This window comes from Meleagris gallopavo, chromosome 2 (assembly GCF_905368555.1).
Source record: "Meleagris gallopavo chromosome 2, MGAL_WU_HG_1.1, whole genome shotgun sequence".
Taxonomy (NCBI): Eukaryota; Metazoa; Chordata; class Aves; order Galliformes; family Phasianidae; genus Meleagris; species Meleagris gallopavo.
In genome coordinates, this window is record NC_139405.1 from 109,321,492 (window position 1) to 109,343,902 (window position 22,411).

General features: G+C 43.1%; 1 protein-coding gene across 1 annotated transcript; it reads right to left on the reverse strand.

Moving 5' to 3' along the window:
- Positions 1–19,348: 19,348 nt before the first annotated feature.
- LOC104910053 (patched domain-containing protein 4) lies at positions 19,349–21,997 on the reverse strand. Its single transcript, XM_031552267.2, has one exon. The coding sequence runs from the start codon at positions 21,934–21,936 to the stop codon at positions 20,404–20,406; it is 1,533 nt and encodes a 510-aa protein (XP_031408127.2). The 5' UTR covers positions 21,937–21,997; the 3' UTR covers positions 19,349–20,403.
- Between the last annotated feature and the right edge of the window lie 414 nt (positions 21,998–22,411).

Below are 22,411 nucleotides of genomic sequence, written 5' to 3' on the forward strand. Positions count from 1 at the left end.
ATGTGTCCTTACCCATCTGCTTTCCCTGGGCTGTAGCTGCCACGGTGCATTCTTTCGTTGCTGATTGCATCGAGGCAGTGGAACCCAAAAGCTCTGCTGTGCTTCTGGTGGTAACACTGGTCTTAGTTCATCACCAAACACTTTGTAGTCTTAGGAAAAAGAAGTTTTGCCAATATTTGCTTTTCTGACAGATCAGCGTGAAAAGTTTAATTTTAATGTTACTGTTCTTATTTACCATCAAGTAATTCTTATTAATGGTTTTATTCTTAAATCCTGGAAAAGATGGATTCAGAAATCCTTGATTTTTCTGGTTTTCAGATGGGATGGAGTATTTCAATCATGGAATCATAGAATAGCCCAGGTAGGAAAAGACCTTAAAGATCCTGGAGTCCAACCACAGCCCAGCCATCCTACCCCAACTCTAACAGCCCTCCGCTACATCACGGCCCTGAGCACCACATCCAAACGCTTTTAAACACAGCCAGGGATGGTGACTCAACCACCTCCCTGGCAGCCCATTGCAGTGCTCAACAACCCTTTCTGTAAAGAAGTGTTTCCTGATGTCCAACCTAAACCTCCCCTGGCACAACTTGAGGCCATTTCCCCTCGTCCTGTCACCTGTCACGAGTGAGAAGAGACCAACCCTGCTCTGCTGTAAACACCTTTCAGGTATTGAAAGGTTCAATATTTAAATCTCAAAATACTTTTTTCAATTTGTTGAAGTTGTTTCAGTTTGTGCCCTGGGGATTAGACTGTTCCCCTGGTATGGCACAGTGCCTTTTGGACACTACAGTTTGAGCCACCTGGCTGGCTCAGGGCTGGGCTACATCCTCTGGGATGGCAAAGTCACTTCCCTGTAATCCCATGTTCCTGACCCCTTTATAAGGGGCCAATTTGGACACACCTTATCAGCACCCGATGTGACATCAAAGCTGCTGTATTGAGGACAGCCTTGTCTCAGGCTTAGGCAGACTGTCAGTACTTAGTTACCACTATGCAAAAGTGTTCATGCAGAAACAACACTGAGCAGTGTGCAAACACAGAGATGTTCCCAGTGAGAGGCACACGAAAATCTTTCAGAGAGACGTAATGTCTCAGAGGACAAAATTGTTCAGTGTACTTGCATGGCACAACTCCTTACAGCTCCTTGAAGAGCAGCTCATGAAATTAACACGCTGCAAATGTCCTCTTACACAGCTGCTATCTGCCCTCCTATGCTGTTGCTATCTACTGTATTTCTCTCACCTCCTCAACACTCTTCTCACTGTTATCTGGCATTTCACACCTTATCTCTTTGGCTACATCAAAGCGTTGCATTTCCAGGACTGTCAATCCATCATTTTTGCATCTGCTCAGTTCACATAAAAGAACTTACAAAAAAGTTTCTGCTGCTCAGACCCAAAGCCTCAGATCTGGCTCTTCAAACACTCCAGAAATTTTTCCTTCTTGTGTTTCGATTGATTTTGAAGAAATTGATGGTATGTGGACATCACAGCCTCCGGAGCAATGCACCACGGTGCGTTTCCTCTCTGCCACTCCTAACAACTCTGTGGATGCATTTATGGTGTGGGCAGATTTCTCACATCCCTGTGGACTGCCCCTCATTTCTCCAAGGTGCCAGTTACAATGCTGATTGTGATGGAGATGCTTCTAGAAATACGTCCTTAGCAGTGGCTGTGGATTTGGCGCTCTCATCTGCCTGCTCGGTCTAATTAAAATGTAGGTTCCTGTTCTGCTTGTCACAGAATCATAGAATCACTGAGGTTGGAGGGGAACCACAGATCATCTAGTTCCACCCCCCTGCCATTTCTATCTCTGCTTAAACTGCGTTGACTTTGAAATTGCATGGGAAAACGTTATCTGTTGCCCTGTCTTCATTCAGCTAAAAGGCACACAAGGATTTGACAGTCTTTGTTCTGCTCTTACTTACGTACTTCTCAGCTTTGTTCACCCAACATTCAGATCTAGGTGTTCCCAAAGTACAAGAAGTCACAAGCACACGTTGTATGAGAGCACAGACTGCCATCTAATCCTGAACTGCAGTGACTGAAATCAAATCCCTGGGTCCAGATTAACCCCACTGAAGAATTACCTAAATGACAGTCTGGCTGTGGTTTATCTGATAAGCAACTCTGTAATGTTAAAGTGAAAACCAAAGATTGCACCTGCATATTGAATGCAGTAATCAGAGAGATCTTGGAAACCTGGGATGAGCTGGGGCAGCACGGGGCACCCGCAAAACCAAGGGAGGAGAGCACGTGAATATTGGAAGGTGTTTTTGGAAAGAGAATTTAGTTCCTTCTACTCTCTGCATACCCTTTGCCCATGCTCTACTCACTTGCATTCCTGAGCATTTCCCAGAGTTATTTCATTTTGAGCACTTAAACAGAGTCAGGATTAAATTTTTATGTGGAGTTCTCTTCCAGAGTACAGACCAACAGGTTTGGGGTGGCTGCTCACACTATGGGGTCAGCACGGGCAGGGCTGCCCAACAGGTGATGATTTTGGTGCGACTGCCCAGGTCTGGGAAGCAGGATGGAGCCCGTCCTGCTAGGTGAAGGAGCAGCTGATACCTGAAAGGAATTGTCAGAATTCAAAGAAGCCTTTTCTGGGTGCTTCACCCACACCAACAGTGAAAACTATACCTCACCTCATTAAAAATGAATGTATTTTTAAAAGAGTCATGCATTTTTAACTGGCTTTTCATCCCTTTTCTTTCTACAATGTCTCTTCAAAAACGATGAAACGTTCTATTTCAGTTCCATTTCTAGGCAAGTCCCCTTTTTTTGAGCTCTCCCATTAACTCTAGGATGGGCAGGATATTCGCGCACATCTAAGGATTTTTATGTCTTTGATTCGATCTCTCTTAGGGGTACAAAAACACGAGCTCTGAAAAACTGACCCCGAAGGATGGGGAACTCCAGTAATGAGGTGATCTTAAAGGTTACACAGCCAGGCTGGTCATGGCTGGTCATGGACTTAGGAGGCTTACAGCTCCTAAGCAGTGAGCCTCGTTGTGAGCTAGGCATCATCTTTAGTCATCTCTTCAAAAATTTGCTTTATTTCCTCAGTTCTGTAGGTGTTGGCCACCTTGGATCATTAGTGGAGGCTGCTTTTACTTTTTTTTCAGCGTTTCAGTGGGTTTTCTGTTACACTGGATCTTCTATTCTGGTTCAGCTCGTTTCAGAAAATCAACACAAGTCCCATTTCCAGAAGGAAGCTGCCAAGCGATGGTGCGTTTAATTTCATGAGTGGGAGATCCTTCAGAATGCAGGGCCTTAGGAGGGCTGTTCCTCTGGAGATTCCTCATCAGAACTAGAAATAGCAACGGGACTAATTAAGAACATGAGTGTGAAGTCATACTGAGCAGATGAGCTATTAATAGCAGAACAGCCAAGATGACATGGAAAAACTGTGCTGCTTACACGTTTTTGCTGTGAAATGTCCCAGTGGGGTTCTAAAAACAGAAGGGTCGCTTCTGTTTTCCTATCAGAGTGTGAGTCAAAGGTCTGAAAAATGAAAAAAGAATAACATACAGAAGCACACAGCAGCCATACGCTGCCAAGCTGCCAGTTGTTACCAATTATATTCTATGAGGCTTTTCTGTTATGTCAGAAAAAGCAATGAAGTCATCCTCATTTGTATTCCATTCACACAGACATTGACTTGTGGAAGGGTTTTGATGTTACAGTGCATTATACACAGAAGTAGATACCTTTTCATTTAGAAAGAGTTCTGCTGTCTCTGTGGCTGAATGAGAACAGGAAATGTGTGCCATTGTAATGGCTTTTAATGATCACAGTTATAAATTCTGACTCACAGTGATAACCAAAGTGCTGCCAAAGGAAAGGATTTTAATGAAAGACTAATTGTTTTGCCTGATGGCTTAAGCGTAGTACATCCAAGAAGCCACTCTGATCTGAACTGCCTGTAAATATCAAATCTTGAATTCAGATTCATTCAGAGCTCTCAGAGGCTTCTTTCCAATGACCTCAAAGCCAAGGACAACGTTGTGGCTGAGCCTATCCATGACTAGCCATGCCATGCACGATAGAGATGAACTGGTATTCCATCTTTCTTACCCTCAACTTCATTTTGTAAGTGATCCAATAGGATATGCCTCAGGGGAAAAGGAAAGAAAAAGAAAGCTGAGTCACAAAGATGGAGAATGCATCTCACCTACTGAGCTGGGGAGCAGGAGCAACTCTTGTACCCATCCCAAGCTGGGATGCTATCAGAAGGAGAAATGTCTGCGTGGGAAGGGGTGACCTCACTGCTTCGAAGTGTTTGAAGATCACTTCCTTATAGAGCAGGGAAGAATAGATAGGAGGAAGATACTGGGAAAGGAGACATTTAAAAATAAGCAAGAGGACAGCTGGAATGGGAGCACAGTGCCTGTGCAGAAATGCTGTGGTCTGAAACCAAGGGGAAGCAGGGGTTCACTGTGAGCCAGAGCAGCTTCCTCCTCCTGCTTCCCACTGCTCAGCAGACAGTGCCTTTGCTCTCCTTGCACACAGAGACGAGGACACTGGGGAAATCCCTGATTATTTTTAATTTCTCCTGCCATCAGAAATGATGACAACCTCTAAAATGTGGATAACTGCCAGGAAGAAGAAGGAAAAAGTTAAAGCTCTAAAAATAGATCTACTCCTCTCAATTTCTATTAATCTTCTAATTGGCTGGTCACGGGCATTATGTGTGTAGAAAGGGAGTGAGATTTCCCCTTCTTTATGCACTGCAGTTACTAATGCTCTATGACCTGGGAGCTCCTTCAATGATATTCTCCTTAAGGACATACCTGGAAGATGGCTCGGACTGCTACCTGCAGCCATTTGGGGACACATCTGTGGAGACACCTTTGAAACAGAATGCTGCACAACTTTGAAAATCTATTCTGAAAATGCTGAAGCCTGGAGTGGTGTTTTGGAATGGGAGTCTTATATCAGACCAGTAGCACATTACATAGAGCAGTGCTAAGAAAGCAGAAGCTTAGCAGCATTTTTCAGGGATTTGTTCAAATCTACTTCTGCTAACCTCTGCTGAGACCACTCCTTTTCACATACAAGAATTTTTTCCTCGAATATTGTGGCTTTAGGCCAACACAGGATTGCTTCCCACAATCTGGTATCTTGGAAAAACTGAGCAAGCCAGGTAAAAATTGAGCTGGTGCACACACACACACTCAGGGGATTCGATTTTGTCAGCCATTGAGAACAGCCTATACTGCACAGCAGAACAGAGGCAGACATACGAGCAATAACTCCCCAGTTTGCAGATGGAAGGAATAGCAGGCTGAGGTATATGGTCGATCAGAAGCCATAAGCTTCAAATTTACAGCAGTACTTTCTCAATCATTACTTCTGACATGATTTCCTGGACAAGAAATTCCCCTAGATATGAATTATCAAGACAACTGAAAAGCAGGAGGACCAGGCTCCAGCATTGCATGGGCTGAAGAGAGGGCTCTTCAATAAATTCTAATTGCTCTATTTCCTCTCTTTTATCATCTGCACCCACAAACATTTACTCTTTCAGCAAGAAGCCAGAAGAAACAGCAGGATGTTTATGATATGCTTTGGTATGTTTCATTTCTAGCTTTGTAGTTTTTTCCCTCAACCAAGAACAAAGCAAATCCCATTTGCAACTGGTCTTTATTACTGCCTTAGTGGGAATTAAGTATCCAGCTACTTGCAGTTCAATAAACTCCTCAGATCCTGTGTGAACAAAATGAACAAAGCCCATAAGCACATGGCACAGACACCAGTGAGATGTGAGCCTGTGCTGAAAGATACGAGCAAAACGGGGAATATTGATGCTTGTAAAACCATGCTGGGTTAAAGACACCAGTGTCAGCCAAAGAGGATCTGCACAAAGATATTGGACTAGCTCTGTAAATAGAATCGTTACAGTGGCCGATGCTACTCCTATGGTATCTTGGCCTGATTCCTGAGCAGAAGAAAAGCTCCAGCACAGCTCCATGCCGACACAGCGTGGCATCATGCTCCCAAATCTGCCTTGCCTTCTCCTCACTGCAGCACTGCTCAGTGCAGAAATACTTATTCCCCATCAGACTATGAGTTTGCACAGATTTTGAATGCAGTAAACATCTTCTCTGCATGCTCTAGTTCAAGTCTATCTAAATTGTGCTTATATGAGTAGTCAGTGGTATTTCTTCTGCTTTACGTGCTGATTTGGCTACTTCCAGCTTTTACAAACCAGCTAAACTGATAAACAGCAAAGTGGTATCTGAGACCTTGGCATAAAGATCTCCTGATCTGGAGCTCTTAGAGCTCCTAAGGACTCCAGAAAGTCACTGAGAGGGACTGCAGGAGTTATCACAGAGCCCAGGCACTGCTCCACAGCCTCAGCTGTAGGTGGCTGCGGCTGCACTGCAGTGAGGCTGAGCTCCTCCAACTGCTCCTCCTGCTAAAGGGGACAGAGGCATTCCACACTGCATTGTGGTGAAGTTCTTAAAATGCCATGGGATTAGAAATGGAAGAGCAATACCATGAAGAATGTGCAGCCTGGCTTCATTCCTTCCAGCCCCTTGATATGCTGCTACCCAGTTATCCCAGAGAGCACAAAGTCTGGGGAATGAAAGTTAATGAGTTGTACCATGTATCTTGAACTCAATATTTTTGAGTTCCTCTGCCAGGAATCAGCTGGATTTCTGATCTCCTCAGCCGAAGAGTAGAAGATTGCTGTGGTTCTGAGTGCATTTATTTTCAGAAAGCGTTGTAGAAGCCTACTATCGACTCAACTGGAATAGTGGATAACAGCCAGCATAGAGATGATCTTCTTGTCTGTCACTCAAAGCTAAAAAGTGTTATGGGACTCCAATTTAATGTGACAGAATATCATCACAAACATGAAATTCTAAAGCCATCACTCAATGATTATAATTAGCCCACGGCAAACTCCTCTGAATAGTAAAGCGACTATAAAGGGTGAAAATTCTCTTAATTAGCAAAGGTGCAGACAACATACCAGTCTGACTCATGGCTGAAAGTCTCCAATTAACCTGGCCCAGATTGAGATGATTAGGGCAGCTCTGATTGTGCAAAAGAAATAAAAACAGTGTGGCATTAAGACTTGTATTTTTCCATTCCTGCTCCTGCTCTTCGGAGTTGCATGCGGGCACATCTCTTATGAACACGTTTCCTGACCTGCTGAAGGAAATCAAACTCCAATCTAGAAAACCCTGATGACACCCTGGAAATGTTTTTAAATATTGAGAATGATTCGTACAGCAAACTTCTACCTGGGTATCATGCAGCCCTGTTCAAGGTGTCCAGTTCTATAGTTGGTAAAACTACTAAACTAACTAGAGCAAGAAACCATCACTTTTCATATGGTGGCGTTTTGTCAGTGCATCTCACACTGTTCCTCTGACCATTGCATCACTGTAGTTGAAAAGCTGCTTCACATGGACTAATCATACACCTAAGATATGCAGAGAGCACATCTCATGGCTTGAAGAAGAGAAGAGCACAGCAACCCCTTCACATTCAGACTGCACTGCCCTGCCCTGTTGGCACTGTACAAAACCCAAGTGCTGCAATGTGTGGGAGTTGCAGATTAAACTGGTTTGAACAGCAATAACACAGATAAAAGGGATGACAGAGACTTTGGGCACTTCCCCAGCTTCTCAGAGGTGTTTGGTTTGCAGCCCTAGAACTAATTCAGGTAAGTCTGCACAAGCTGCAGTTGTGTCCCTGCAACACATCTTAGGGAAGAGCGCTATATAGTTGGATTCTTTTAAAGTCTAGATTGAGAAACAGCCTTAAACAGAACTGCAGCATTCACAAACAAAATCACAGAATCACAGAAACGTATCTCGGGTTGGAGAAGACCTTAAAGATCATGCAGTCCCACCCTCTGCCATGGACTGGGTGCCCCCAGCTCAGGCTGCCCAGGGCTCATCCGTGGCCTCGGGCAGCTCCAGGGATGCAACACCACAGCTCTGGGCAGTGCCAGCACCTCACTGCCCTCTGAGTGAAGGATTTCTGCCTAATATCTAACATAAATCACCTCTCTGTTAATTTAAAACCATCACCCTTTGTCCTATCACAGTCAGACTGTAAAAAGTCACACCCCCTCCTCCTTATGAGCTCCTCAGTACTGGAAGGCCGCAGTGAGGTCTCCCCACAGCCTTCCCATCTCCAGGCTGAACACCCCCAGCTCCCTCAGCCTTTCTCCATAGAGAGGTGCTCCAGCCCTCTCAGCATCCTCCTGGCCCTCCTCTGGCCCCGCTCCCACAGCCCCACATCCCTCCTGTGCTGGGGGCCCCAGGCCTGGACGCAGCACTGCAGGCTTACAAGGGGCAGAGCACAGGGGACAGCCCCCCTGCCCACTGCCACCCCTCTGCTGATGGAGCCCAAGATACCAATGGCTTTCTGGGATGCAAGGGCTTATTGCTGGCTTGTGTCCAGCTTCTTCTCCATCAGGACCCCTAAGTCCTTCTCTGCAGCAGTGTAAATTACAGCCAGAAATCCAAAAGGGATAACAAATAAAATGGGCACAGTAAAATGCTTTCCATTTTTTTTTTTTTTCCCTTTGCTAATGCTCATCCACACACCCACAGTCAGCTGGGAGACACAGGGCAGGTCAATGCAGATGATAGGTTCCTATAGAACTACCACTGGTGTTTCTGAAAATTTTCTTTTGCTTTAAGAGTCTGCCAAGCCCTTAAGGTTTGCCTTTCACACACGTAGATATCTTTTTGCAAGATGCTGTGAGCTCCTAGAAATTTAAAAAAAATCACAAAGACCAAGAATAATCTGCTACAAAAGACTGGAACATAGACTAGGACACCTTCATTGCAGCACAGCAGTGAAAGTACCAATAAAACAGGAAAACTTGAATATCCTTCTGTGACTTTGTCGCAGAAGAGAAGGCTGCAAGGTGACCTGAGAGCAGTCTGGCAGTATCCAAAGGCCAGCTACAGAAAAGAAGGGGACAGATTCTTTAGCAGGGTCAGTAGTGACAGAGCAAGGGGAAATGTCTTCAAGTTCAAAGAGGATAGATTTGGGTTAGATATAAGGAAAAATTCTTCTCAGTGAGGGTGGCGAGGCTGGGCACCCTGGAACAGGATGCCCAGTGATGTGGGTGATGCCCCATCCCTGGAGACTGTCAAGGTGAGGCTGGATCTGCTGGTTTCATGGAAAGCTGGAGCCCCTGGGCCAACAGCTGCTCTGCTGTGTTCTGATGGCTTTTGTGAACACACAGCCACAAGGGAGGCGGCGTAAATAGCTCTGATACCATAAAGGAAGATTATGTCTCTTTGTTTCACCTTCAAAGATGTCCAATAAAATAAGAAGAATGGAGAAATGGGGAACATTGTGTAGCTCAGATCAAAACACTTAAATAAAAACTGAAAATGGAAGAAATGATTACTAATGGAAAAAAGTGCTACTAAATGAGTTGGTTAAACTGTGATATAGCAGGCAGAAGTCAGAGAGCAAAACTTGAGGACAAAATCATCAGTAGGCCAGCAAGCAAGCTTCATTTGCTGTTATATCATGCAGGAGGACTGACATCAGCTGAGATTCTTGGCTGTGCATTCAGGAACCTTTCTGATAAGCTAGTTGATGTGCAGAATGGGGAACTCTGCAACTGATTAACAGGAGAATGTTTGACCTGAGGCCCACACATATATATTGTTGCTGCTGAGGGTCTATCCTGTAGGCTAACCATGACCAGAAGATGCAGTTCCTGAATTCCTAGGCAGAATTATGGCAAACTGCTGCAGTCTGATTAGCGAGTTGCAGCATGTGCTGTAGAATTTTGGCAACAAATAATATTTCATGACTTCTTGCAATTCGTCCGAAGAACCTCAATGTACTATTTCTAGCATGCATTTCTTTCACTCGGTATTATCCAGGGTTCTCCAGCGTTTGATGACCCCAAGACCCAGAAGTTAGCATTTCACCTCAGGAAATGAGAACTCGCTGCTTTTCTTTCAGCACGGTGAGTGACACCGCAGCAGCCAGCAGAGGTGGTTCTCCAGCAGTGTCACTCTTCAGTACCTCCTGAGACCTCTGGGCTGGGAGAGTTACCTGGGGAAATGGTGACTGAATGGGAAAGAAGTGCCCATGGCAGGAGAGGTGGAAATAGAGATCTTTAAGATTCCTTCCAACCCAAGCCATTCTAGTCATTCTGTGCACCTGCAGAAAGCAGCCCGACGAGGAGGGACAGGTCTGCGTGCTGGGTCACATGCCCTCTCCAAATATCATTATCCATTATTATCAAAACAAGAGAAGTGATAGCACAGAGGCAGGGGCAGATGGACCGCGTTGATCACCACAGGGTCAGCTTCCCTCGGCTTCCCAGGGCTGATCAGGGGAAAGCTGATCAATGCTGCCTTTAATGTTAAAGAGGCTGAATATTACCAGAGTTGTGGAAGGGAGAAGCGAAGGCTCAGAGAGAACTTGGTGAGAAAGGAGATGTTGGCACGAGCAGTGGGGAATGGAGGATCCGGGTCATGTCCTATGGAGGCAATTACCTACTCAGCTCTGGGAAATATTCAGCATGGTTTCAGGGCAGCTGTAAATAGATAATTTGCCATGGTGTTTGAGGGCCCATATGCCAGCTCAGGGCTGCCAATCCCATCACCCACACTTCCCAGTCTCTAAGATGCCCGGCGCTCCTTGTGAGGTTTCAATTCCTGGTTCTGCCCATGCTCTAATCTGATAAAAACCACCCTGTGTGTTTACTTTTAGGCTAAATGTGAGGAAAGAGGTTTCTTGACAAATTGGTCCTGTGATATGCATTAATACTGAATATCTTCCCATTAAAGAAAGGGAAAATTCCAATATTAAAGAGGAATATATTTTATTGAAGAATTCAGTCTTTCAAAGACGTAAGTATTTGGTATAGAGTATCAAGCTCAGTAAAAGTCTTTTATACAAATATGCTCATGGTATAATCTCGAAAAATATTAACAGTTTTCAGCAACAAGGGAGCTTTATGAGGGAGGAAAAAACAATATTGACTCATGGTGTTTATTCGTAGCATAGTAAAGTTGCCCACACCTGAGAAATTTCAGTAATTAAACACCTAATGCCAAATTAATACAAGGAAAGGTTAAGCAAATTTCTACAACTTAAACGGAGATAGAAAAGCTGATCACCATGGGCTTAAAGAAAGAACAAACATCACATTTAATTAGAGTGTAAATGGACATAAATAACGTTTGGAAGAAATGCCCTTCATCTGCCCCTGCAGCTCTTGCCTAATCAGCCAGTTTGGCATCCCTTGCCCTGCACTGACACCTGGCTGCTCACAACCACTGACTTGCCATGTTCTGTCCATCCAGCTCCCATCCCAGAGCCCCCACCACCTGCTAAAGAAGCCCTCCCCCAGGCACAGCCAACACTTGAACTGATCGTCACCCATCGTCTCAGAAGGTTTGTCACCATCTTCACTGCACTTTCTGTGAACGCAGGGATGAACTTGGCACAGATGTGTATCCACCACCCACCCTGGGCTGCTCACCAGGAGCTGCTGCTGGATGTCCGCATGGGCTCCTGCTAAAGGAGCCATGCAGTGCCCACTTCTGGCCCTAAAACCAGGAGGGGAGGATTGGCTGTCTGCTCTGGCTGTGTCTGAGCTAGGATGGATGCATTCCACTATTTCCCTTTGCTGTGGTTGGACCCTTCCCTAACAGGTTGGCTGCAGGCATCTCAGGGAAAGACTTGTTTCCTGAAAAGATACCATTTGTCATTAGACTCTTACATATTCATAGAGCCCATGTTGCTATTGAGCTTGATATTTTAGGGCACGGTTTTTGAAAGCTGTTTATTCCTTAAGAAACAACATAAGTACACTGAACCATTTGAGATGGAAGAAATACCCTTTTAAGATAAGAATATCTGCTTCTCTCTGTTATCAGCCCATAAAAGGCTTATATGAATACCTTCATAGATCCTGATGACTTTACTGAAGCCGGAGGGGTTATTACCAATGTTTCTGGCTTGGCAGTAGCATCTGCTTTTGCAGGAAAGGGGACCTGGTCTCTCTTCCAGAGGTACACAGGTGTCCCTCACCCTATGTAGCCCAAGGATTTGTATGATCTTACTTTCCACTTCTGTTCCATTCATGTCACCATTCACATTTAGTTGAATTAAAAAGCAATAGATGATGCCATGACAAGTTTTACACTGGGCACAAAGCCAGTTTTTCTTTTTACTGGCAAAGCTGGCTTCAACTTCATCAAGAAAATCCTCTCTGATCTGCAATAGAGGCTCATCCGGCACTTCTCCAGAATATCACTTGAAAGAAATAATGAATGACATTAAATGAAAATTTCATTTTTTTTTCTTTTAAAAATGAGCTCTAACATCATAAAATACCGTATTCTCATTCCGAGTCAAATATCTTCTTGTTATTTTTCCAAGAAAAGTGCTCAGCAAGGTTTTGTTCTTGCCTGCTTTTTATGACTCTAACAAATCACTAAAATGTCCCTGAGATGTCTCACATCAGGGAAATTGGAACCCTGAAAAATGTATGTTCTTGGCATAGTCTTCCTATATATTGTGAAACTGATACTGTAATTGTAGGATTTAGTATGTTATGGAAGAAAGGCCTTTTCTTTTAAGGCCTCTTTTTCTACTCAGCTCATATTTAAATTGAAGCAGAGATAAGAGCATCCTTATTTAGCTCGGTACTTAAACACACGCTTAACTCCAAAGATGACTCAGTCCACGAGACTTAAGAATTTGATTAAACCAAGCCATTTAGCTGAGTGCTATGCCAGATTAAGATCTCCAGAAGTAAAACTCCAATATTGTATAGGCAGCATCCTGCTTTAAAGCTATAGCTTTACTACTACATCAAGCATTGGCAGGGGGTGCACTCGACCCTGGTGGAGGCTGGCATGTCAGTGTGTGCCAATGTCGATGCTGCTGGGCTGTCCTATGATCTGAAAAATAGGTAACTGCAAGCAGTCTGGTGGGAGAGGGCTGTGGGACATGGCAGCGCCCAGAGCTTGCCTGGAAACTGCCAGGGAGAAGAGACGGCTTTCCAGGTCAGACTTCCCTGGAGATTGGATGGGCTTGAAGATGAATTCCTGTGTCAGGCCATAGCCTGGAATCACCTCTCAAGGCAATTGTCTCAGTTAAGGGACTGAGCCTTAACGTCTGGGATTCTGTTCCTCCCTTACACCCAGGACTCAGAGGGTGGTGAGGCAGTGGAACAGGTTGCCCAAGGAGGCTGTGATGCCCCATCCCTGCAGGCATTCAAGGCCAGGCTGGATGTGGCTCTGGGCAGCCTGGGCTGCTGGTTGGCGACCTGCACACAGCAGGGGGTTGGGACTGGATGAGCGCTGTGGGCCTTTGCAACCCAGGCCATTTATGATTCTATGATTCTATGATTCTATGCCTGAGGTCAGCAGAGAATTGTTTCATACACGTGGCTTTCTGAGGAGTCAGCAGAGAACCAGCTTTCAGACAGACCCAGATGCAGTCACTGCTGGGGCCTGCACAGCTGGACAATCCCTATCTGAAGTTCTCCCAAAGGAGCAGGCACCTCTGTCAACCTTTGCTTTTCTATCTCATGATGGAAAGCTGTCTGTTTGCAGAATAAATTTTGAAAACATCACTGTTATTTTCCATAGAGATAAGACAAAATCACACGTCCCACAAGTCCCATAGGTTTGATATCTGTGCATACACATCTCTGAATATGAGCATGCCAACCTCTCTGCTGCCAGAAGGAGCTGAAACCAGTGGGGCGTCCCCCAGAGAAATGCTGCTTCTGGCTGACAGGACCTGGTGTAGGTGTGGGTTTGCCTTCGGTACAATAAGTGTGCAAAGTCTAGTCCTTTCTGATGGACCTAAATAAGATCAAAGATGCATCATGCCAGAACTGCAATGGAAACATATAAAAGTTTTATATATTTGAACCAAGATTCCTCTACTCATGGAGACTCTTCATACACTGACATTCCTATTCAAACTGTCACATAAAGAAATGGTATCCATAACTGAATATAAATTATTCCATGATTTGTTCTCAAGTGGCTTATTGACACTAAAATGATGCTCCTGATCCTTTCCTTAGGAATCCAGTGCAAAATCCCACAACTGGCAGAGCCTGGGCTGGGAAGCAGGTCTGCAGCAAGGGGCTGCCACACTGCCTTCTCCTGGAATATATCCTTCTCCAGCAGAAGCTGTGCTAGTGCCTTCAGGATTTCAGTACATAAACGGGGCAGAATCGGATGTGTGCTGAGGAGCACGGCGCAGCTGGCACAGCCAAAGTGCTGGTGCTACAGGTCATGGTGACACCGTTATCAATCTGTGTTAGCAGCACTGCCTGCAGTACTCAGCAGGCTGATGCACTGAGGCTGAAGTTAAGCAGTATACTGTTGAAGTACCATTAATTTTTTCTAGTGTGGCTGTATCAGCATTTCCGCTAGAAGGACTTGCTTCCAGAGCCTTGTATAATTCAGCCTGGAAAATGTGCTCTGAACAGAAACTTGGCACAAAATGCTCCTAGCAGGGAGAGTATTTTCTTTTTCAGGGCATGAACAAATATCCATTTAGCTCTGTTTCTGAGACAGAACCAAAGAAAAGCTAGGCCTTTTAAGATAAAGTAGTGCTGAAAACAAAATGCTTTCAGTAAAAAGAACACGAAGAGTAGAAGTTTATGAGATAAAAAGTTCAGAAAAATGAAAAATTAATCTTAATTATTTTCTGAGCTTTCTTACAGACAATATTCTGTTTGAAGAATGTTTTGAGCTATTTGGGTTACTGTTATTAATTAACTAGCTCTGTACCAGACCCAATGCTTTGATGCATCCAAGCATCCTCCAGTTATTTCAACAGGGTTGCACATTCAGTTTTTTCAAGAAAAAATTAAAAAGAAAAATTTTGAAGAGGTTAAGAGCGTACATAGATGATTAAAGTACAAAACAAGTTGAGCTGCAAAGGGAAGATAGCCTGAGGGAGTGAGAAGGAAAAACTTTACTTTTTTTAATGAGGAAGCATGAAGAAAATGAGAATAGTGTGAGCGTGTTGGTATGGCTGATAGGAGACAGGGAAAGCAAGGAAAGATGGAGTTCAAAACTGCTTCACACTTCTTTGTTTTCAGCAGGATTTTGACTGCTGAAAGGAGATCAGATCCCTTTGTTTAGTCTGAAAACCCACAGCCCACATCAAGCCGTGGTTAAGCAGCAACGTTACACACTGACACAGATGAGCATCCAAGTTTCACAACAGATCCTTTGTTTTTAAGCAGTGAAGGAGATAGAAAGAAGAAAGCCTTGTGGATTAAGAGGAAAATCTTACCAAGATCTTGCTTCTACCTGACTAATATGATCAGAAGTCTCCAGTGCCAGGCGGTTGGGATGATGTGTGGGGCTATGGCATGAGAAATGGGGATCTCTCCTAGAACGCCACCAAAGCTTTGAATTTCCTTCCCACAGGTGTGTGAAACCCAAGACGGGCTTCCTTCCTTGCTCCAAGCAGAAAACAGGTTTTGGAGTGACCCATATTGAGGTGTGCTTGGTCTGTGATGTTCTTTTATGCAAGCTTATGGTGCAATGAAGCATTCTGGTTGATGGATGAGCTGCTTTCCATATTCAGTTTCCATTCCTGTTCAAACACCTCCTTGCTTGGGTAAGATGTTATGAACCAAGAATCGAAATCCTGATTATTGCTTGACTACTTCATCCTCCACACAACTTGCTCCACTTAGTTTCCATTTCACTTTAATCTGGAACTTTACATCATAGAACATACTTTGAGACAGCCCTAACATCATTCTGTATTTGGAGCCTTTGTGGGGGATACGCTGCCTCTTTGTGAAGTATCCCTTCTCCCTAACACCAACACATCACTTGTTCTCTAATTGCTTAACTTTGCTTCCTCTGTTTCCTAGAACATCAAATGAGAGCTTGAGGTACTCAAAAACCTAGTGTTGCAATGAAAAAGAACTTATTAAAATTTATAATTACAAAAAAAAAAAAAAAAAATCAAGGAGACTTAGCATGATGCTTCCATAAAGACAATAAGCCAAGCTCTTGTCACAGTGAAATATGGAATAACTCCATTGAAATAAATCGTAATTAAGCTAGAGTCACTACTCAGTGTGACTTAATTAAGAGCAGAACAGTGAGAGCCTTTTGGGAAAAAAGGGAATACTGATTATACAATTATTTTACTTCATATTTCTTCTTTCCCTCCAGCCTTTCCATCTCGCTGCAGAAAAATTGAAACCTAAAGTTGCTTAAGTTAGCTCAGAAAGATATTAGCATGGCAAGTTTCATCCATCCTGCTTAGGAATCTTCTGAAATAAAAAGCTGAGAATGACAGTTTAGAAGACAGTCTCTTTAAATTATACATGCAAGGTGCCATGCATTTATACCTATCCTGATCATAAAAATATGTGTTAGGCAAGAAATTTATGAAACTTTAAGTACTGAACTACAGAGGTGAAGCCCTAATTCTTACAAAGAAGACAGAGGAGTAAATTAGTTACAATCAGAACTACTTGCATGGAAAAGCGTAATGGAAAAAATTACACAGGACACCTCCACTTCAGCTTCCTGAGCACAGCATGCATCAATGGCTGTATAGTATAGGCAGATATATTGAACAAGCGTATCAACAATGAAGGCATCCATTTGTTGTGGTTTCATTTCTTACTGGCTAAAAAGCATGCAGAGCCAAATATATCATGGCAGTAAATCTGCTGACTTCAACAGAGTTGTCTCAACAGCGAATTTAGACAACGTCGAGGGAATGAAATCAAACCAGGTAGGAAAATGCACGCAGGGTCCTTACCAGCTTATGTAGACTATGTCTAGAAACAGACTTTAATGGAATATGTGCAATATCCCAGGGGACCTACTGTAACTGGTAGGAAGTTTATAATGAAGATTCAATGCCTAGCTTGGATCAGAGTGTCAGCCTGTTTGGGTATGTGCACTATGTCCTGTCTTCACTGTTGCTTACGTAGCTCCAGTTCAGCTGAACAGGTGCTGTGTGGGTGCAGAAGAGGGTAGAAAATATTCAAAAACATCGCAAGAAAAATAAAAAGACTGGGAAGACATTAATAAGTATGGTCTCTCCGCCTCAAAATTGTTCTCGTATGACTGAATTAAAGAGGACAGTGATCTCTTTTTTCTCTTGAGAAGTTTTTTCTGGGTCCATAGACTGATGTATCTGCAGAAGTAGCAGCGGCAATGTTCTTTCCTGCAAAAGGACTGATAGAAAAATAACAAAATGACATCAGTGAAGGGTCTGGTTTGTTTTGTGCTCTACTCCTGCATTACCTTCAAAATCAAAAACTCCTTTTTAAAGGGTGTGATCTTCATGTTTTGTGCCTGCTGAATACAAGTGCTACTGCACACGCACGATATTGAGACCACCATGTGTGAGCACGCCCTCAGCATTGACATTGGATTCCTTGGCTCACCAATCTCTGACAGGGGAAGTCCAGCAGCAAATTTATAAGCTCTGCTCTCCATAAAGTGCTCATATCCAATCGCAGACTTTGAGCTGAGTTACACCAGGGAATTATCCCTAAAATAGATGCTTGGGAGGCAAGACTCTAAGGCCTTTTTCTGTTCTCTTTCACTTGATATTTGAACACTTTAAGTGGGGTTAATCTCACCAAACTTGGATGAGCTGGCATTGCTGATGTTCTTGAACTAAACACCCTGAGCTTCCTTTATCACCAGTGGGTAGAAACAGGCATTTTAGAGGTGTGATTGATGCACAGCTGTAAAATGGGTCAGAGCTGCCTGTCTCTCTATTATGACCACAAAAGAAGCTCAGTTAATAATATCTTCAGCGTCAACATCCAATGTTAGATGAGATGAATCCCTACTTTGATGGCTTTGGAAAATGCTACTTCCTTCAATACAATACATGACAGAGATTCTCAGGATACATCTGTGTGGTACCAGAGAGGGCCATTGTGATGCAGAGGGCAGGTGAGAAAAAGGACATCTCCAAAAGTGATACCCAGGGCTCACAGTTGTGCTATAATAGTCAGATTTTGTATGGACAGTGGAGAAAACCTTAGAAGAGCCACGTAAAACTTGGCATTCAGAACCTAAAAAGGATGGATATTGCACAATGTCTTTGAGATGCAGACCAAAGTCAGTAAGTACTTCCCAACAAGGGACACATATGAGCCATACCTCAACATTAAAACATCCCCTGCTCCTAAATCTTACCGAAATATCTAGATCTTAGTTTGGCAGCTGAGTCTTTCAATACCTTGGGTCAAACCAATAACCTTGATCCAAATATACCTGAAGTTTAGATCTGGATTCAACTTTGGAAGCTTTGCCTGTCTAAAAAATGTATCTTTCTCTAAAACTTGTTGCGCACAAAAGGTCCCTCAAACAATCAAGAACTCTGACCACTCTTATAACACAGAGGTCATTTTTTTGCCAAACGGTAATGGCAAAATACAGAAAGGACAGAGAAGAGGAAAAACTGCATATCTTAAAAACAGAAACAGCTGATGAGCATTAGATCTGCAATGGCTTTTTGTGCTGCAGGTGAATTTCCTCTGGCTCTCCCCAGCCATGAAACAGTAGAAAGAAGTGGGAGATGTCACAGAACAAAGAATCAATTTGCAGAGAGCTTTTTAGAGAAATATATGTACAAACCCTCATCAGCAAACTCTGCAGACTCAGTTGACCATCCACGAACAAACATGTGTACACATTGTGGAAAGCAAATAGCTTCCAGACATCTTTAAATGCACCCACAAGTAATACAAAGTAGACATAAACACTCCATATAGTGATATCTTTACATAGTGTCCTCACGGATACTATATACTCAGGAAGACATTGCTCATGTAGGTGATGCTATACCATATTCCAGAGAGTAGAAAGCAAGCCCTTTTAAAGTACTGGAAGAGAAGATGGACATGACAAGCTCCAGTGGAGGACTGGGCCAAGAGCAAACTGAAATGGCTAGATTAGTTTTCATCCCGTCTTTTGGGTTACTAAACTCTATAGTTTACAAAGCAGAGAAAGTCATTCATAGTTCTTTACAGTATAATTTCCATCATCATGTAGTAACTGCGGATTTACCACATTCTTTTGTGAGATTTCAACTGCCAGAACAAAGCTTTGTATTGCAGACAATCAGCACTCAAATATTTAGGAATAGTAATATTCCTAATTCAGACATTCCTCCCTCCCCTCCCCTTCCCTTGGGGGACTGATCTGCCTTTTTACAACTAGGAGTTTCTTCAGTCCCGTGAAAACCCTAAGGATTTTCATAATCGTTGTTATTTAATCTAATGTAGCAAATGTTTGACTGGAGTTTTGCTTAAAGAAGGGGAAAATCCCACTTCCTGCAGCATATTGCAGGGATCATCAAACATACCCCTTTGTTGGACCAAATACATAATAATAGTAGTGTGTGGGTGCTCCAGAGCTGACTCAGCTGTAACACAATCACATTATGCCTGTGATATGCAATCCATCATTACATTTAAAGCACCAGCTTGATTAATATTCAGTATTTCATGTCAACACTGATAAATGAGGATTCGAAGTGTTACACGGCAGGAACTGCAAGCATTGCTGCAGTGGTAATGGCCTGGGTTGGTTTCGTGGCATCTGTTAGTTCAAGGGGAATTTTGCAAATCAGAAACACCCACGTGTAGGTATGGAGATAACTGCCAGTTGTGACCTCTTGGGATAAATGTCATCTGTCACTTTTAAAGAAACTCAACATTACATTTCCAAATGACCTACTGCAATTTCTTCTCCTATGTGAACAGGATTTCTCTCCCTTGGCAGTTTACCTTTGCCATTGAAATTCCCATTAACTGTAAGTGTGGTGTTATAGATATACATGGTATACTGAAACTGGGAAGTACTTTGGCTTAGGCTGATTTAAACACCTACTTCCCAAATGCATAGGTTTTATCTTAACTTGATCAAGAAAAGGAAAAATACCATGACATTTTTAGGTTTTGTTCCCTTTTCTCGCTTGAAATGCTTTTTGTTTTTCTTTGTTTTGTTCTGTTCTGTTTTGCTCTGGGCAATTTTATCAAAGTATTCTCTTTTTCCCCTACTGTTTACTTAATGGCAACTTTTTTTTCCACCTTTGCTTCAGTCTTAAATATGACAGATCAAGTAATTCCCGTTAGAGCTACAGTTTGATATTCAGAAACATTTAATGGCCAATAAACTCTTCCCTGGTGGAGAATGAGAATTCAAAGGAAATATCTGTGGTTGTTTTCACTTTCATTATTTTTGTTAAAAAAAGTTTGCACCTTGATGTGTCATGAATGCCCCTTCTTGATCTTCCTTTGCCTTGTCAGACCTGGCCAGCACAAGCAGCTGAGATCTTTGCTCTATTTTCCCTGCATCTCTGTGCAACACTTTTTTAAAAAGAGAAAATATTCTTATTTTTTCTGAGCCTTTCAGACTGCTGTCACGTGATCAGGATTCTCCTGAATCTCTATGCATTCGATCTCTTCTCGTTCCTTCCTTTTGGCTCGTTTCTTTTTTTTGTGGTGCTTTTTGGAAGGTGGGAAAAAGGTTAGAAAGACGGGCAAAATAACAAAACAGTGCAGAAGTGTGCAACTGCCGGCAAGCAGCAAGCATTTGAACAGTGTGAAGGTCAAGTTCGAAGGCACAAAGAGAAGGGGGACCAACCCAATAAGAAAAGAAGAAACGTTCTGCAAAATGGCTGTCCCATGCTCTTGGAGGGAGTTCTTTATACATTGAGTTCGGGTGTGCTCAGTAGCTAGTACAAATGTATAAAGCAGGGGTGCACAGTGATCTATGGCAAAATTCAAGGTGTAGATAAGGCACAGGATAGAAATGCAATCCATGTCTACATTCCATAAGGTCATCAAGCCAAGGACGCCCAGCTCTATTGAGGTGACGCTGAGAATTAACCAGAAATTTCCCAGAGGATGGATAACCAGGAAAAAGGTCAGTATTAACACCAGCAGGATGCCAAAACCAGAAATCAGGACAGGCATAGTTACTGATAAACCATAGTGGTCCATGAACACAAAGGTAGGGTTGAACACTATGAACTTGATGCTCTGTATAAGAGAGAGTGGTCTCAGTTTCTCCAGTAATTCTACCGCCTCCCTCTGTGTGTTTTCACTAGTCCTGGCCACCAGGTACAAACGAGAAGCTATTATATTATTCTCATCTCCAGCTTTAGAGAATATGATGTCATTTTTGAAGTGCTGGAATTCTGGCTTTTTTAAAAAGGAGCTCTGGAGGATACTGATAAAGTCACTTTTGTTAGTTGCACTGATGTTACCCACTCGAAGGAACTGGTAATACTGTTCGATCCAGGACACCGTGTTGAACCCTTGGCTCAGTGTTTTTAGGTCTTCCTGCACAGTGCCATTCCAGTACTCCAGAGGTTCATAGATATAGAATCCTATCACCGGGCTGTAGTTGCTGAAGTACTTTTGCTGAATGAGGGCATAGGAGACGCTTGGAGACTCGCTGGCAAGAAGGTTAATAATGTTGGCTCCATCATTAATCTGTAAGCACCCCATAAAGGAGAAAGAGGCATAGATGAGATACAGTATCACCACAAAAGGCTTGACGTAGATGTTGGTAATCCACTCATTGTAATGCTCTCGGAGGAAGTGCTGGATAAAGTGATGCTGGTATGGGTTGGTCTCATGATGAGAAGAATGTTGATGACCATCATTCATCATGGTCTGGAACCACACAGGCTTTCGGTCCAGGTATTCTGCTGAAGGGATTTTACAGCAGAAGATACTGTGATAACGGTTCTGCTCCAGCTGGCCAGCAAAGACCAGGCAGGAGCCAAAGAATGAGAAGATATAGAAGTAGTTCAACAGGATGGAGACACACATGTTCTGGCAAAAGACTTTCACAGCTTCAATGTTAGTGAAAGGGCTTGCGCCCATGCCAAAGGCTATGAAATATAAGGAGCTTGTCATTGTATAGGACACCATGACATCTGAGTAGGCATCTGCTACTCTGTCCTTGAATGGAAGATTCTCTCTTGTTCGACGCCATCCTGAAAGAAGTTCAAATACTCCTTTGGTGCCATGACCTGAAATGAGAAAACAAAGCATATACGTGTGCATAGATAAAAGAGGACCTACATTTTCATCCTCCAGAAGTAAAAAAAATGTTGTCAGCTAAGTTATAGTCATAAGTTTAGTTACGATTTTATCATCTGTTATATAAATTAGAAATCGTGACGTGTCTGTGTAAGGTTGGATACCAGAAATCATATGCAGATACTTAAACAAAGGCCCGAAACTTCCCAGGCTTATCATCCCTGCAGTGAAATAATGAAATATAATTTGAAAGACACTCACTGATCTTAATGAACAGTTCTGAAATAAATAGTCTATATAGGATGAAGGTAAACATTATGTTCAGAATCAGAATGGCTTGGGAAGGAAGGGACTGCAAGGATCT